General features: G+C 33.5%; 1 protein-coding gene and 1 pseudogene across 1 annotated transcript; both read left to right on the top strand.

The window, feature by feature from the left end:
- The first annotated feature begins 4,780 nt into the window (after positions 1-4,780).
- LOC110823147 (agamous-like MADS-box protein AGL62) lies at positions 4,781-5,609 on the top strand. Its single transcript, XM_022053470.2, has 2 exons — positions 4,781-5,104; positions 5,199-5,609. The coding sequence occupies exons 1-2, from the start codon at positions 4,781-4,783 to the stop codon at positions 5,607-5,609; spliced, it is 735 nt and encodes a 244-aa protein (XP_021909162.2).
- Positions 5,610-16,529: 10,920 nt separating this feature from the next.
- LOC110824877 (agamous-like MADS-box protein AGL62 pseudogene) lies at positions 16,530-16,964 on the top strand (annotated as a pseudogene).
- The last annotated feature ends 507 nt before the right edge of the window (positions 16,965-17,471 follow it).

Genomic DNA, 17,471 nt, shown 5'->3' with positions numbered 1-17,471 from the left:
ATTCATCATATTCATAAACACTGCAGGAGCATTTGTTAAGCCAAAAGATAAGACCCGAAATTCATAGTGACCATACTTGGTTTTGAAAGCAGTCTTGGGAATATCTTCTGCCTTGATCTTTATCTAATGATATCTAGACCTCAAATCAATCTTTGAAAGTACTTTTACACCTTGCAATTGATCAAAGAGGTCATCAATCCTTTGTATAAGATATCTATTCTTGATTGTGACTTAGTTGAGAGTCTTATAGTCAATACACAATCGTTCAGTCCCATCATTCTTCTTCACAAATAGGACTGGTGCATCCCATGGAGAAATGCCAGGGTAGATAAAATCTTTCTCGAAGAGTTCCTCAAGTTATTTCTATAACTTTGCTAATTCTACTATTCCCATTATGTAAGGAGTAATAGAAATAGGCTGAGTGTCAAACAAAAATTTAATAAAGAACTCTATCTCTCAATCTGGTGGTAGTCCTGGTAACTCTTCAGGAAATATATTAAGAAATTCTTATACCACTAGTATTTCTTGTAGTGGAATTTCTTTTTGCTTTTTGTCTATCAATTAGTTCCAACAATTAGTTGAGAATAATTAAATTTGCAATTTAATTTTTAGAAACTAATTACATTTTATTTATGAAAGATAAATTTAGGACGTACATGACTTTTGATTAAGAAAATGGAAGACAACCTTTTTGTTGTAACAATCTAAAGTTGCATGGTAGGCTGCTAGTCAATTCATTTCTAAAATTATATCAAAGACTGTCTCTAGAAGTATTAAGTCTACTGCTAATTTCTTTTCGGCTATTTCACTTATATAAGATTTATACATAAAATGGGAAAATAAAATATTATTTTTAGCAGTAGAAACCATTAAAGTCTTATCCAATTAAACAGGTGTACCACCCAAACGTGGTGCAAAAATAGATGATACGAATAAGTGTGTGGATCCTGGATCAATTAATACATGTGAAAGAGTTTTAGAGATAAGATATGTACCTTGGATAACTTCTGGATTAGCCTCAACATCTAGCACTCTAAGAGCATATGCTCTGCCCTAGGTGGCATGTGCAGGTTGCATATAGTGGTATCGACAATCACGGATCTTGTGATGAGTGCTTTTACAACCATAACATGCATTATTGGCATGGTAGCAAGACTGATTACCATCCTTTGTACAGGATATCTGTTCTTGACTATGACTTGGTTGAGAGTCCTCTTGTCAATACACAATCGTTCAGTCTCATCATTCTTCTTCACAAATAGGACTGGTGCACCCCATAGAGAAATGCTAGGGCAGATAAAATCTTTCTCTAAAGTTCCTAAAGCTATTTCTATAACTTTACTAATTCTACTCTTCCCATTTTGTAAGGAGTAATAGAAATAGGTGCCATGTCAAGCAAAAAATCAATAAAGAACTCTATCTCTCGATCTGGTGGTAGTCCTAGTAACTCGTCAATAAATATATTAGGAAATTCTTGTAACACTAGTTTTTCTTGTAGTGGAATTTCTTTTTGCTTTTTGTCTATCAATCAGTTCCAACAGTTAGTTGAGAATAATTAAATTTGCAACTTAATTTTTAGAAAATAATTACATTTTATTTATAGAAGATAAGTTTAGGATGTACATGGCTTTTGATTAGGAAAATGGAATACAACCTTTTTGTTGTAACAATCTAAAATTGCATGGTATGTTGCTAGTCAATTCATTTCTAAAATTACATTAAAGCCCGTCACTAGAAGTATTAAGTCTATTATTAATTTCTTTTCGGCTATTTCAATTATATAAGATTTATACATAAAATAGGAAAATAAAATATTATTTCTAGTAGTAGAAATCATTAAAGTCTTATCCAATTGAACACGTGTAATATGACTCAAAATAATGGTGGAAATGGGCAGGAGTTTTTCTGAATTTGAAGTTCGTGAGAATGTGTTTTGATTAGTAAGGTCACAGAGTGCTCATGTAGTTTGACTTTCATATTTAAGCTATATTATCAATGGATTGTAAAGTGATATATTTTATAAGTAAAAGATCTATTTGCTTTCATCTCAACTCTAAATTTTACAGTACTATATGTTATACATGCATTATAAATCTTATATGTCTGTGCACTATTTAATAAATATTAGGGCTTAGATTTATGCCCAAAAGAGATAGAGAGAGAGAAGAAACAAAGACCAAGAATCAAAATGAATTTGTATTTACATATCTAATATGCTCTATTAGATGTTATATGGGGTGGCAGGTTCTTGAAAAATCATCCGTGAAATATTAATTATTTACCAATCTACAGTTAAAATAGATGTATGGTACGTAATGGCTGTAATAATCCAATGAAAAAACGAATATATAGCTTGTAGATAAGATATATAGTGGATATATATAGATCAACTTCAAAAGTAAAACATAATTAATTAATTCTTATTTAACAAAAAATAAGAATAATGATGATGGATAACTCGTTGAATGATTCAAGCATGGCGTTAGATCCTCTTGATGACTCGATGGCCATGCCTAGGGATCTCTTCAATAATTTAGTCAGGATTGAGTCAGATGATCCAATTGCAGCACTTAATGCAGGAGATAATCCAGACATAATGTCTGATGCCTTCGGGAACCAAATTGCAACAATGGATATTAATCTGTCAAATGATCCAAATATCGGGCCTAATGAGTTTTTTAATCCGAGTACTATGCCTCATGCACCAAATGATCCAATTAGCACAACATCTGATGCTCTAAATATGATACGTATTGTGCCAGATGATTCAAATCTAGACTCAGTATTTGATGGCTTCACTCTAGAGATACTGTTTGCGGATCCATTGGATGATGAGAACTTCATTGTGGACAATCCAAATGAGGTGGCTAACGGTGATAATCCAGAAACAATGCCGCCTCCTCTTGCAGGGAATGTTCTAGGAAGCGGCCAAGGATTTTAATGACTAAATTTGTTGATTATCTTGAAAAGAATCAAGGGCTAGTTTGAAGAGTTTCACTATCGTGTCTTTTATTTTTGTTTGTCTTGTCTTTCAAATAATGCTTTGGGAATTTGGGATTTCAATTGGCTTGAGTTTTGTATTTGCTTACTTTCAGGTGGTATTCTTGTGTGTGCGTGTGTGTGTGTGTTTTTTTTTTCTTTATAAATGTTGTCGTTGTTAGTCTTGGATCGAGTTAATAAGTATATGTGTGTTTCATGAGTGTTGTTATTTTACATTCTTGTTAAGTACAATTCCGCAAATCTTTAAAAATATTTAATCTTCTATAATCACCCTATAAAGTACATTTATATGATAGTTCCGTCTCTTTATATATATGTGTGTGTATGTATATGTATGTATATATATGTATATACAGTAGTCAGTTATCTCGCATTTATTGTAAACTATATCTCCAGAGATTTAAAAGAGTTTAGAATTTGGTATCAACACACTGAGTATATGAAAATATTAAAGCTCTTTAAGTACGTAATAAATTTATTATTTTTAGAAAGTTAATTATTACATTATATATAAATATATGTACGTGTAAATCTGTGACTTTGAAGAAAAAAGGTAAAAGATTATTCCGCATACTCATTTCGCTTCCCTATTCCATTATATGGAAATATATAAATCGTTGGTATATATTTAATTTAGTAGCATGCTTAAGAGTTTGTATAATTTTAACTTGTATTTAATTTAAATTACAATACAAATACCATATATCTGAATTGGAAAAGAGTTATGATTCTAAATCAAATTCAAATTATAGTTTTTAAAAATCTTTAATATGAGTTTGGATTTTGTGATTGTATTAAAAATTCTGGATTCACTGATATAATGTAAAATAATTCAATTGATGTTTAGTCTCAATATCCGAATGTTAAAATGAGAATGCTTTTGTTATTATTAAAAAATATGTAAATAACTTATTACGAAAAATTATATATGTCATTCTCATATATATTAGTTTCAATATAGATATTCAAAAGGACAATATAATATTCTCATCACAGTTAAATGTAATAAATTATATGATAGATATAATTTATAATGTATATATTTTTTTAAAAAAATTATAATCTATCCAAAATGCAATAGATTGAAAGATCGATCATTCTCTTAAATATATTATTTTCAAATTTTAATATTCAAAATAATAAATAATGTGAAAGAGGTTATAAACTATTTAATTCGTCACGATCTATTATATTTTCAAAAAGAATTATAATAGTTATTTACATATATAATATTCAACATACAAAACTTAGTAAATTAAAGATTGATCATTCTCTTAACTATGACGAAATACTTTTAAATTCTATTATCTGAAAGGAAAATATAGTATACTCATCGCAATTAGGAATAATAAATTACATGTGTAATAACATGTTAAAATTTATAAGCATTTTGCTATTTATATACTAAGCACATAATAAAATTTGAATGACGCGAGAGATTTCATTTAAGTCAATGTTCATTAAAAAAGATAATTCAATCAATTATTTTTAGTCAAATAAAAAGAATATTTTAGAAGCTCTATGTCAGATTATTTAGGAAAGATTCTAAAAACTTCAAGTGCATTTATTTAGACTAGTCTAAATTAGTTAAATTATATTCTCTCCATTATTACAAAATCCTAAAGAAGTAAGTAATTTAGACATAGTTAATTTAAATGCAGGAATACTTAAAAATTGTAATTGTCAAATTGAGTAGTCTATAAATATACTTCATTCTACTTCATCCTTATTCAATCATTCAAATCATAAATTAATCTTTTTATTCGTGCTAAATTTATCCATGGAGCCTCCTTGGAAGTTAAAGGGCCGCCAAATGATTGAGATGGTGAAGATCAAGAAGGCGACGAATCTCCAAGTTACCTTTGCCAAACGGCCGGCTAACATTTTCAAGAAGGCGAGTGAAATTAGCACGCTTTGTGGCACTGAATTTACAGTGATTATTTTTTCACCTGCCAAGAAAGTGTTCTTTTTTGTCAATCCTTCTATGGAAAAGTTGATCAATCGATTCAGTGGCCTAATAGAACAACCTCCTTCAGCTAACAGATGTATGATGGATGCTCATCGAAATGCTTATCTCCAAGGGCTCAACTCACAGCTAAATAAGGTATAATCACTACCATGTCTTCATATATCTATACTATTTGATTTTTATAACTAATCCTTGAATTTTTTTTGGACATGATTATATATAATTAAAGCTTAATGCCCAACTGGATGCTAAAAAGAAGCGAAGTGTGGAGCTTAAGAAGGTGATGAAGGAGAATGCAAGTAAAGCCTGGTGGATGGGTTCCATAGATGACATGAACCTTTCACAGCTTCAGCAATTTCAAGCTGCTCTTGAGGAATTATACGAGAATGTTATAAAAGTTGCCAAAGAAAAAGATGCTGAAGAGGACAATATTAATCCTAATTCTGATGATCAGCTTTTTCTTGGAAGCTCTTCCAATAGAACTGGACTTCCATTTGAATCTATCCCCTTAAATGCTATCGTTGGTCCCAGAAACATGGTTAATCCGAACATGAATAGGGTTAATTCCAACATGGTTAATCCAAACGTGATTAGTCCCAGCATGATTAATCCTAACATGTTAATCCTGCACCTTATATGAAGATGCTTCGTGACATGCTCAATTACAATAATCCAAACATCCCTTGTCCAATTCCATGATTCCCAATAATCCAAACATGGTCTCTAATGTCATGCCTATCAACAGTAACCCTACAAACATGATGCTACCGGTGGCAAATCTGATGATCAACAATGATCAAAACATGGTTCCAGCCGATCATATGATGATGAACAATGACCAGAACATGATGGTGGGGGGATCGGATGCGATCAACGATTAAAACTTGATGTATACCAATGGTCTTAACAATGTGAACATGATGCCAGCTACAGGATATAATATGACAGAATAATGGTGGAAACGGGTAGGAGTTTTTCAAAATTTGAAGTTTATGGGAATGTGTTTTGATTAGTAAGGTCATAGAGTGCTCATACAGCTTGACTTTCATATTTAAGCTATATTATCAATGGAATGTAAAGTGATATATTTTATAAATAAAGGATCTATTAGCTTTCATCTTAACTCTAATTTTACAGTACTATATGCTATGCATGCATTATAAATCTTATATAGACGTGCACTGTTTAATACATATTAGGGCTTAGATTTCACCCCAAAAGAGAGAGAGAGAGTGTAACACCCAAGTAATTTAATTTTTATCTTACTATTTTTACTTTTATTTATTTGAATTTTTTAGATTTTTAATTAATTTAATTTGATTTAATTTAATTTAATTTAATGAAAATAAAAATAATAATAATAATAAAATTGGGTAAAAATATTATTTAGATTTAATTGAAATTGATTTTGAGAAAAATATGTGAAAATTTAGATTCTATAGGTGTTTTTGAAAAGAAAATCAGAAACTGGGGGGGACAAAACGTAATTTAGAAAAGTTGTACCACGTCAGCAGCCACGTCAGCGGCCCGGTCAGCAGCCCCGGCCAACCAGGACACGCCGTGTGGCAAGAAAACGCTGACCAGGGAACGAGCCACGTGAGCGATCCGCGTGCGTGCGATCGGACGGCCCAGATCCGTTCCCGCGCGCACGGACGGCCCAGATTCAATCAGGTACGGACGACCCAGATTTAATCCCAATTAAATTGCGATCGAATGGTCTAGATTTAATCTTGATGGACGGTTGAGATTAAAAGGCAAAGGGTATAAATAACCCCACCCACACCTGACCACAAAACCCTAGCCGCCAGTGCCTCGTCGGAGGAGCCGGTCACCGCCACCCGCCGCCGCACTAGGGAAGTTTTCGACCGCCGAGCGAGGTAAATTTTCTCCTCCTGGCTCATTTTTCGATGCTGAGTCCGCCTATGGCCAAACCGGAGCCAAAACACCGGCTAAACGCCCAGAAAACCCAGCCGAAGTCCAGCGGCGCCGCCGCGCCCCCCTCTGTTTTTGCCTCCGATGAGGCCCTTTCCGGCCTCCATTCGATGCAAATTTTATACCACTGTGATCACCGTTCTTTTCTCTATAGGTTTACCGGAGCCAAACATCAAAACGCGACTCATGCCGGAGGAGCCGCCGCACCCGAGAGCACCGCTGCAGGTAAGTTTCAATTTTTTGGCCCACCAAGGGCCCTAGGGTTGTTTTATCGCAGGGACCGATGCAAGTGTGGCCGAATTCGGCCGAAAATGGCTGAAAACGGCCAACCCGAGGTGAATCACCGCCGTTTGTGGCGACGCCGTCGCCGGAGCACGGCGGAGCCGCCGTGCCAGAATTCTAATATTGGCCGAAAGGGGCCCTAGGTCTGATTTGAGTTTTTTTGGGACACATGCAGATACCGGTAGTGTGTTTCAATTTTTCAGAAAAAATTCAGAGAAATTAGGGACAGCCTGTAGGCACACTGTAGAGTCGAATTCAGACCCCGAAATAAGTAAGGACCCCTCACCCTATTTCCTATCACGGTATTAAAGCTAAATAAATAATTAAACTGTACCTTGTGACTTTATAGATGTATAATTGATTAAGGTTGCCAATGGAGCCCGAGTTTGATACAGTGTTGGTCTGTTATTGTTTGATTTAATTTTCAGTATTAAATGCAGTTTGATGTTTGGCATAATTATGTTATGCTCTCGTATGCATGAATCATAGTTTCTTTAATTATGGTTTGTATTATGGTGAACCCGGTACTGTATTATCTTATTTGGTGTCGATGACTGGTTTACATGTTTTTATATGGTTGGATGAGTGAGACCAAGGAAAATGGCAAAAAGGTTATGTGAATTGATGAGTGGAAAATGTGGACAGCCTGACTAGATATCCTAGGAGATGGTGGACGGACCGGGTCCGTAGGGAATCCTACCGGGAATGTGGTCTCTCATACCGGACGGGGTATGGAGACCTTATGTGTTTTGGCGCCCATACCGGACGGGGTATGGGGACGACCCGTTTCACTCTCATACCGGACGGGGTATTGAGGTTCATGGTTTTGGCGCCCATACCGGACGGGGTATGGGGACGGCCCATTTCACCCTCATATAGGACGGGGTATTGAGGTTCATGGTTTTGGCGCCCATACCGGACGGGGTATGGGGACGGTCCTAGAATCAGGTTGTAAATATTAATGGTTCATGTGTAGCGGGGTCCCCCTATAGATCTATATGGATACTAGCAGGCTGGTAAAAGAGGAAATCTGTTTTCTGATGATTGAAATGTAAAGGTATGATATGTGTTATGTTATAAAGTGTGTATGATTTCACGATATTATAAGGTTATTATTTTCATATGTTGTTTTCATAGATCTCACTGAGGTAAGTGGACAGTAAAGGTTTTTATGTTAATAAACGAGTTCGTTATAAATTATGCTCCATTGGTCATTTTTGTTTTCTACCCAACTTTACTTCTGTAGCGGTGAGATAGTGTGATGTCTTTACTGGGCTGGTGTAGCTCATCCCTTATTTAACCATTTCAGATCAGGAAGACGTTGTTCCCGAGCCCGTTCCGCAGGAAGACGGCGAAGGGGACGCCTAAAGACTTTATAGTTATATTTATAGTTTTTATTTCGAGTATCTCTTTCAGTTAGTTTGTTCTTTCATGTTTTGAGTACGTTTTGGTTATTGTGTAAGGGATGTTAATCAAAATATTTATTACGCTTCCGCATTTGAAATTTTTAAATACATATATTTCATTTAAATTTTCGGGGCCGTTACAGAGGGAGAGAGAGAAACAACAGATACCAAGAATCACAATGAATTTGTATTTACATATCCAATATGTTCTATTAGATGTTATATGGGGTGGCAGGTTCTTGAAAAATCATCCATGAAATATTAATTATTTACCGATCTACTGTTAAAACAGATGTGTGGTGCGTAATGACTGTAATAATCCAATGGAAAATAGAATATATAGGTTGTGGAGAAGATATATAGTGGATATATATATAGATCAACTTCGAAAATAAAACACAATTAACTTATTCTTATTTAACAAAAAATTTTAAGAAAGACATGGCAATGAAAGTAAAAATAAATAGTAAATTAAAAATGCATTATGCAAATACGGATACAAGTGCACGTTATATTAAAATATCTATGCGTACTTAATAAATTTACTATGCAACGTGTTATAGTTTATATTAAAAATATGATATTTCAATATATTATAAATAATCAAGTGTTGTTAAAATAATATCTCAGATTGAAAAAATTAATTGAAAAATTACAACCATGTTCTATATTTTCAAAATTTTTATAAAACATATTGTGCTTTTTCATTAGCATAACTACTACTTATGATGGAAATTGGGAGGAACCCCAATCTCTTTGGGGTCTGAGTTTTTTTCCAAAAAAAAAAGCTCTCGAAGACAGATTCCTTCAAGAAAATATTAATTCCAATTGAGAATATTCGATTAAAAACATGACTATCTAAATCCTTCCATTTTGTTGCAAATTTATTGGGAAGAATGACGAGATTAATGAAAAAGCAAACATAAAAATTTAGTTAGATAATCCTAAAATTTTGACTAAAATATCTCTCATGGAAACACTTTTAAGTCCCTATGGATTCAAATAGAGTATAAATAATTTTGAATCAATGTAGAGAAAATTAATAGAGAAGATGAGCAATCATCAAAAGCGTCAAGAAAGATAACATACTATGAAAGACAACTCACCATAGTGAAGAATTGAGCCAAATCGGAATAGTTTTATATGGAAGCTTCATCAAAACCTTTTGGGATTTTCTTATAATTTTAATTTATTTTTATATATAACATGTTAAACTTCATGGTGGTTTCGCAATATTCGCAATAATTTTATTACCAAGTTTGTAATTTTTTGTTGACTAACTTATTATTCATGTATGGAGAAACATGAAAAATATTTTCATTATCTTCCCAAATTTGATATATATATATATATTAGGAAATAGGTTGGTAATTATATAATACTGTGTATTAGGATGTGTTATTCAAATTTTATTTATCTATGCATAGATGTTGACACTATTTTCATTATCTTGTCAAATTTGATAAGCAAGAAAATGTGGCTGCTAATAACTATTTCTAAGAAAATTCATCTCATTTCGTTCTACAAGCAATGATGATTTGGAAATGGTAAATTCGTATAACTTAAAGGTAATATTATATCAATCTTCGAGATTTTTTTACTATATATTTCAATGAGGTGATTGTAAAGCATTCCAAACAAATAAGTTTTTAAAGTCGATATATTTACAAAGAAAATTTGTCTAAATCAAATTATATATTGAACAATATAAAATAAAAATGCCCAACTTGGTGACTCAGAACGAGTAAGTCATCAAAACTAAAAAAAAAATTATATAAAAAATTCATCTAAATTAAGTTGTGCTGGATAGTAAAAAGTGATAATGTCCAACTTGATGATTCCAAACGAATAAGTTATTAAAACTAATAAATTTGTATAGAAAATTGATCTAAATTAAATTATGTATTGGATAGTGCAAAATGATAATATCAAACTTAATGACTCCAAATGAGTAAGTAATTAAAGTTAAAAAAAATTATAAAAAAATTCACCTGACTCAAGCAATATGTTGGATAGTGCAAAATGATAAAGTCAATCTGGTAACACCAAATGAATACGTAATTAAATCTAAGAAATTTTTATAAAAAATATACCTAACTCAAACTATAGGTTAAATAGTGTAAAATGATAATGCACCACCTGATGATTCCAAATGAGTACGTAATTAAAGTTAAAAAATTTATACAGAAAATTCACCTAAATCAAGTTATATATTAGATAGTGCAAAATAATAATGTCTAACTTAATGACTCTAAATGATTAAGTAATTAAAGTAAAAAATTTATATAGAAAATCCATCTAAATTAGATTATATGTTTGATGGTGAAAGATGAAGATCCCCAACCTGGTAACTCCAAATGAGAAAGTAATTAAAGCTAAGAAATTTATATAAAAAATCTCTCTCAATCAAGTTATATATTGAATAGTGCAAAATAATAATATCCATCCTAATAATTCCAAATAAATAAGTAATTAAAGTTAAGAAATTTATAAATCAGTTTATATATTAGATGGTGCAAAATGATAATATGCAATTTGCTCTAAATCAATAAGTAATTAAAGATAAGAAATTTATATAGAAAATTAATCTAAATCTAGTTATATATTCGATAGTGCAAAATGATAATGTCTAATCTGTTGACTCTAAATGAATAAGTAATTAAAGCTAATAAATTTATAAATAAAATTATTTGTTGGATAGTACAAAATGAAATTTTCCAATTTGATGAATCCCAATGAGTAAGTAATTAAAGATTAAAAAATTTTATATAGAAAATCCATTTAAATAATGTTTGATGTTGCATTGTGGAAAATAATAATGTTAGTCTGATAACTCTTATAAATACTACCCATTTTTTATCACTTCCTAGTAAATTATAAGCCAACTTTTTTATCTCCTTTTCACATCGTCTTTTTCTTTCACTTTTAGATGGATAGGAAGAGCAAGGGTCATCAAAAGATTGAGATGATAAAGATGAGTAACGAAATCAACCTCCAAATAACTTTCTCAAAACGAAGAGCTAGTCTTTCTAAGAAAGCTAGTGAATGGTCCACTCTTTGTGGCGTCGACATTGCAATTATTATTTTTCCCCCAATAAAAAGGCTTTTTCTTTTGGTCATCCTTGTGTTGAAAAAGTGATTGAAGATTTCATTTGTGGTAATCCTCCACGAGATACTTCAAGAGCCATGACACTCATTGAGGTTCACCGCAACTCAAGGATACATGAGCTCAATATGATCCTCACACAGGTTTGAGTAGACCATATTTAGATTTTAAAACTTATTATACTTATTTGATCTTCCTTTTGTTCAATTAAAACTTATACTGAATTGTACCTATTATTTAAAACATATGAAAATAGGTCATGAATCAACTGGAAATCGAGAAAAATCGCAATGCAGAGCTTAAGGAAATACAAAAAATATGTGAGAGTAAGTGTTGGTGGATGGGTCCAAAACAGGAAATGCGTTTCTCACAACTTGAGCATTTAAAGACATCTCTTGAGGAATTGAAGAAGAAAGTTACTAAAGAAGCTGAGATAATTATAATTCAGAACAAATTAAACATGATGCCTCATGTATTAAACGATCCAAACACGATACCTAATGTGTTCAACAATAATCCCAATATATATATTCAAGGAAATGGATAAATAAGATTCTACTAAGTTCACTTCTTGACTAAGTCTCGGAAGGATGAAATTAAAAAGAGTTGTAAACACAATACTTGCAGTTTGTTTTATTTTATTTATGTTAGATATCTGGTGCCTTAGTATTTGGGTTTTCGTCATGTTCCTTTTCATTGTAGGGTTGTGGTACTTTCAAAGAGTGTAATAATAACATAATTTTTTTATCTATGCATTTATTTTTACTTTCAAGTTGAAATCAACCTGCTATTCTAAGAGTTGTAATAGGAGAAAATATTTTAAGTAATTTATTTTTAACTCATTAACTCAAGACAAAGGTAACGTCTAAATGTAAGAAAATAAGATATTAAAGTCACGTAATTGTGCTTCGATAAGAACATGATCATCTTTGGGAATACCTTCAATTATGTCATATTTATGTGAGTTAGTTTTTACATTGACAATTATGAGTCTATTTTTGAATAAATACCTGTGTTGGTTAATTAACTAATATACACATTAATTTTAAAATAATATAAATAACATTTAATTAAAAACATACAAGGAAGTACAATCTCTTGTATAAGAAGAAATATACCAACTATTCAATTAAATAATGGTTGGTATAAGTCATATCTTGAGTTAATCTGAAATACAATAAATGAAATGAATTAACTATATGGTAATTATGCATCCATGGACAAACTACTAAATTTCATGATCAAATTTTTATACATTGTAAGAGTTGTGATGTAACGGCCCCGGAAATTTAAAATGAAATGTATATTAAAAATATCAAATGCGGAAGCGAAGTCAAAAATTCGATTAACATCCCTTACACTAAAACCAAAAACGTGCTCACAATATAAAAGATCATACTACCTAAAGGAGAAACTTGAAAGTAAAAGCTACGAATATGACTATGGAGTCTTTAGGCGTCCCCTTCGTCGTCCTCCTGCGGAACCGGCTCGGGAACAATGTCTTCCTGATCTGAAATAATTAAATAAGGAATGAGCTACACTAGTCCAGTAAAGACATCACGATATCTCACCGTCACGGAGGTAAAGGTGGGTAGAAAACACAAAAAAACCAATGGAGCATAATTTACAACAAATCCTTTTATCAATAATAAAACCTTTACCATTCACTTACCTCGGTGAAATTCATAAAAACAATATACAAAAGCAATAACGTCATCATCATCATGAAATCATATATAAACTGTATAACATAATACTTATCAAGCCTTTCGTAATTCAATCGTTACACAACATATTTTCCTCATTTACCAGCCCACTAGTATCCATGGGGATCCATAGGGGTCCCGCTACCCGTTAACCCTTAACACTTGAAATCGTATTCCAGGGCCGTCCCCATACCCCGTCCGGTATGGGCGCCAAAACTATAAACCTCATTACCCCGTCCGGTATGACGGCGAAACGGGCCGTCCCCATACCCCGTCCAATATGGGCGCCAAAACTCATAAGATCTCCATACCCCGTCCGGTATGGGAGACCACAATCCCGGTAGGGCTCCCTACAGACCCGGTCCGTCCACCATCTCCCAGGATATCTAGTCAGGCTGACCACATTATACAATTACCATTTACATAATCTTTCATTCTCCTTTCCCTCAGTCAGCATTATCAATCCACATACAAACAAACAAAACGGTAATTTATGCCAAACAGACAACATACAGCATCAATACCCCAGTCATTCAATCAATAATCAGTAAAACAGTAAAATATGCACACGAAACTGTAAAATGAAAACATGAAACCTCATACTGCATTTAAAACTGTAAAACAGGCCAAATTATAGTTAACCGACAAACACACTAGACTCGGGCTCCATTAGCGACCTTAAGCAATTTCACACATTCGTTGATTCATGGAATACCATTTTATCATTTATTGAACTTTAATACCGTGATAGGAGATAGGGTGAGGGGTCCTTACTCGTTTCGGGGTCCGAACACGGCTTCACAGTGCGCCTACAGGCTGTCCCTAATTTTCCCTGAATTTTTTTCGGGGAACTGAAACGCACTACTGGTACCTGCATGTGTTCCAAAAAATCCCAAATTAGGCCCAGGGCCCCTTTCGGCCAATATCGCAATTCCGGCACGGAGGCTCCGCCGTGCTCCGGCGACGGCGCCGCCGCAAGCGGCGGCGATTCGCCTCGGTTTGGCCATTTTCGGCCGTTTCTGGCCGAATTTGGCCACACTTGCATCGATCCTTGCGATTAAACAACTCTAGGGCCCTCGGGGGGCCAAAAAATTACGAAAAACCGAAGCTTACCGGCGGCGGTGCTCTCGGGTGCGGCGGCTCTCCGGTGAAGTTCGTGTTTTGGTGATTCGGCTCCGATCAATCTGTAGAGAAAAGAATGGTGATCACGGTGATATAAAAATTGCATTAAACGGAGGCCGGGAAGGGCCTCATCGGAGGCAAAAATCGAGGAGGGGTGCGGCGGCGCCGCTGGGTTTCGGTCGTGTTTTTCGGCCGTTTGGCCAGGATTTTGGCTCCGATTTGGCCACAGGGGAAATCAGCGTGGAGAAACAAGTCGGGGGCATGAAATTTACCTCGATCGGCGGTCGGAAATCCCTCCGGTGCGGCGGCTGGTGGCGGCGGCCGGCTTCTAGTTCGTCTTCTCCGGCGAGGGCAGGCGGCTAGGGTTTTGTGGTCTGGTGTGGGGGTCTTATTTATACCCTTTTGCCTTTTGATCTCAGCCGTCCATTTTGATTTAATCTGGGCCGTCCATTTTTGATTGAATCTGGGCCGTCCGTGCGATTGCATCTGGGCTGTCCGATCGCACATACGCGGATCACCAACGTGGCCCGTCCCGGATCGACGTGGTCTTGCCACGTGGCAGGTCCCGGTTGGCCGGGACTGCTGACTGGGTCTGCTGACGTAGCTGCTGACGTGGCCCCCTCTTTTTTTTTTTTTTTTTTCTTCAATTGCCCGGGTGCTACATGTGATATATTTATTAGATGACACTCTTGGTGACATGTATGTTCATCCAATTTATTGATGCGATAAATAAATCATGATGATGAATGAAAAGTGTTTAGTCATAATAAATCAATTATATTGGTTAAAGTCCTATAAATAATTTAATACTAAGCCTATATGGGTCACATGCATAAGCTCCAGCTAAGAAAATTCTATCAACACATAAATGCTAGCTAAGAAAATTCTACTAGTTTGATGTGGGTAATTAATCTTAAAATAAATCAATAATGAAATTAGGTAATATTCAGGGGAAATATTCTATTGACAGTGCTTATCTAAGTATGTAAACATATCTATATATTTGGGAATATATATCCCAAGTAGGGATAATATCTTCATTAAATGTTAAGTATGTAAACAAGGAAGATTTTATATTAGGACCAAACAGTATTAAATAGAAATTTTCAATCAAATGGATCAAAGAAATTGCATTTTGTTTAAGCAGGCTCAAGTTGAAGTGTTATACAAATAAAATAATTGTAAGTCACCTTTTGAAAGTACTCAACATGAATTATATAAATTTCAAGTTTAATTGAATATCACATGCAATCGAATTAAAACTTTATTGTTATGAAGGTTAATCAATTGTCATAATTAAATTTAATTATTTAAAACTTTGAATTTTAAATGTGATCCAATTGATAGTTATAATTTGCAACTTAGATCCTTCCTTAATGCTTATAAATAAATTAAAATTATCCATTGTACTAATGATCAATTAATTTTATAAAGAATTCATCATAGTTTTTAAATTTTAATATATCGTATGATACATTTTTATATTTTTTATTACTTTAACATAAATAATCTAAGGATTTTTATCATTGCAATTTGATTCATTGTGTCTCCTAACAAGAGACAAGTAAATAAAATTAAAAGTAGCTCTCTTACCTTCTCAATCCCAAATTAATATCGAGAATATATATACATATATATAACATAAAAAATGTAAAATTTTCAAGAAGGTTCAATTTTCATATCTATCCATCTAGCTATGTATCTATAAATGTTAAAACAATGATGATTTTGCAAATTGTATAAAAGTACAACTAAAATTTAACTTTAATTATCCAGATTTTTCCTACCATATATTTCAATAAAGAGAAGATTCTCAAGTAACTCTAAAGATGTAACTTATTAATACAGGAAAATATGTACAGGATGTCTACCTAAAATTTATTAATTCACAACCTTGATTTAAATCTCCTATAAATATCACTCATTTCCCCCTCTTTCAATACAATTATTTCTCTCCATTAGTCTCTCTTTTAATTTCTCTCTGGACATATTCAATACTTGTAACCATGGCGAGAAAGAGTAAGGGACGACAAAAGGTTGAGATGGTGATGATGAATAATGAAACCAATCTCCAAGTCACTTTCTCCAAACACCGAGCCGGACTTTTCAAGAAGGCGAGTGAATTGAGCACTCTATGTGGGGCTGAGATTGCTATTATCGTCTTCTCACCCGGTCGAAAGGTCTTTTCTTTTGGTCATCCTTGTGTCGAGACTGTGTTGGAACATTTTGTTTGTGGTAATCCACCACAAGCTACTTCTGGAACCATGAAACTCATTGAGGCTCATTGGAACGCTAGTGTCTGTAAGCTCAACACTTAGGTTATTTTAATTTCTTTCCTTTCTAATAAAACGTTTTCAATATAAATAATATATATTAATTCTACTACATGTACAGGTTCTGAACCAACTCGAAATCGAGATGAAGCGAGGCAAGGAGCTTAATCATATGAAAAAGACAAATGAGAATCAATGTTGGTGGATGGCTCCCAAGGAAGATATGAGCTTAACACACTTCAACAATTGAAGGCCTCTCTCGATGAGCTGAAGAAGAATGTGGCTAAGCATGCTGAGAAGATTCACCCGAGCACCATCAGAAGTCGATCCACAGAAGCTAAAAGATCTTTCAATCCAAAACCAATAATCTCTCATGTTTTCAGTCTGAACATATTTCTAAACTAGAGTTTCCAATAGATATTTATATGGGAGAGTTTGACTCTACTTCCCAGTTCATGTGACCCATTCAATTTTGATTAACGATGATCTTATTTTTGTATACTTCACTTACTACTTTTTAAAAAACTTATAACAAAGAATGACATTTTTCTGCTAAAGAAAACATATTTCTTACCAGATGCTTAGTCAAAGCATATAAGTGTGATATTCAGTTTTAAAATTTTATTTAAAAATATTTACTATTAAGATATTTTTAGACTAATTTTGTACACTAAA

Source organism: Carica papaya, chromosome 1 (assembly GCF_054855325.1).
Source record: "Carica papaya isolate Zhongbai chromosome 1, ASM5485532v1, whole genome shotgun sequence".
Taxonomy (NCBI): Eukaryota; Viridiplantae; Streptophyta; class Magnoliopsida; order Brassicales; family Caricaceae; genus Carica; species Carica papaya.
Note: the sequence above shows the minus strand (reverse complement) of the source record. Positions and strands in the feature narration are given on the sequence as shown.

What these genes read in the sequence shown, in the direction of transcription:
- LOC110823147 (XM_022053470.2), top strand. Translation starts at nt 4,781, where the DNA reads ATGGAGCCTCCTTGGAAGTTAAAGGGCCGCCAAATGATTGAGATGGTG. An exon ending in TCAACTCACAGCTAAATAAG is followed by an intron (nt 5,105 to 5,198) that starts GTATAATCACTA and finishes ATATAATTAAAG; the next exon opens with CTTAATGCCCAACTGGATGC.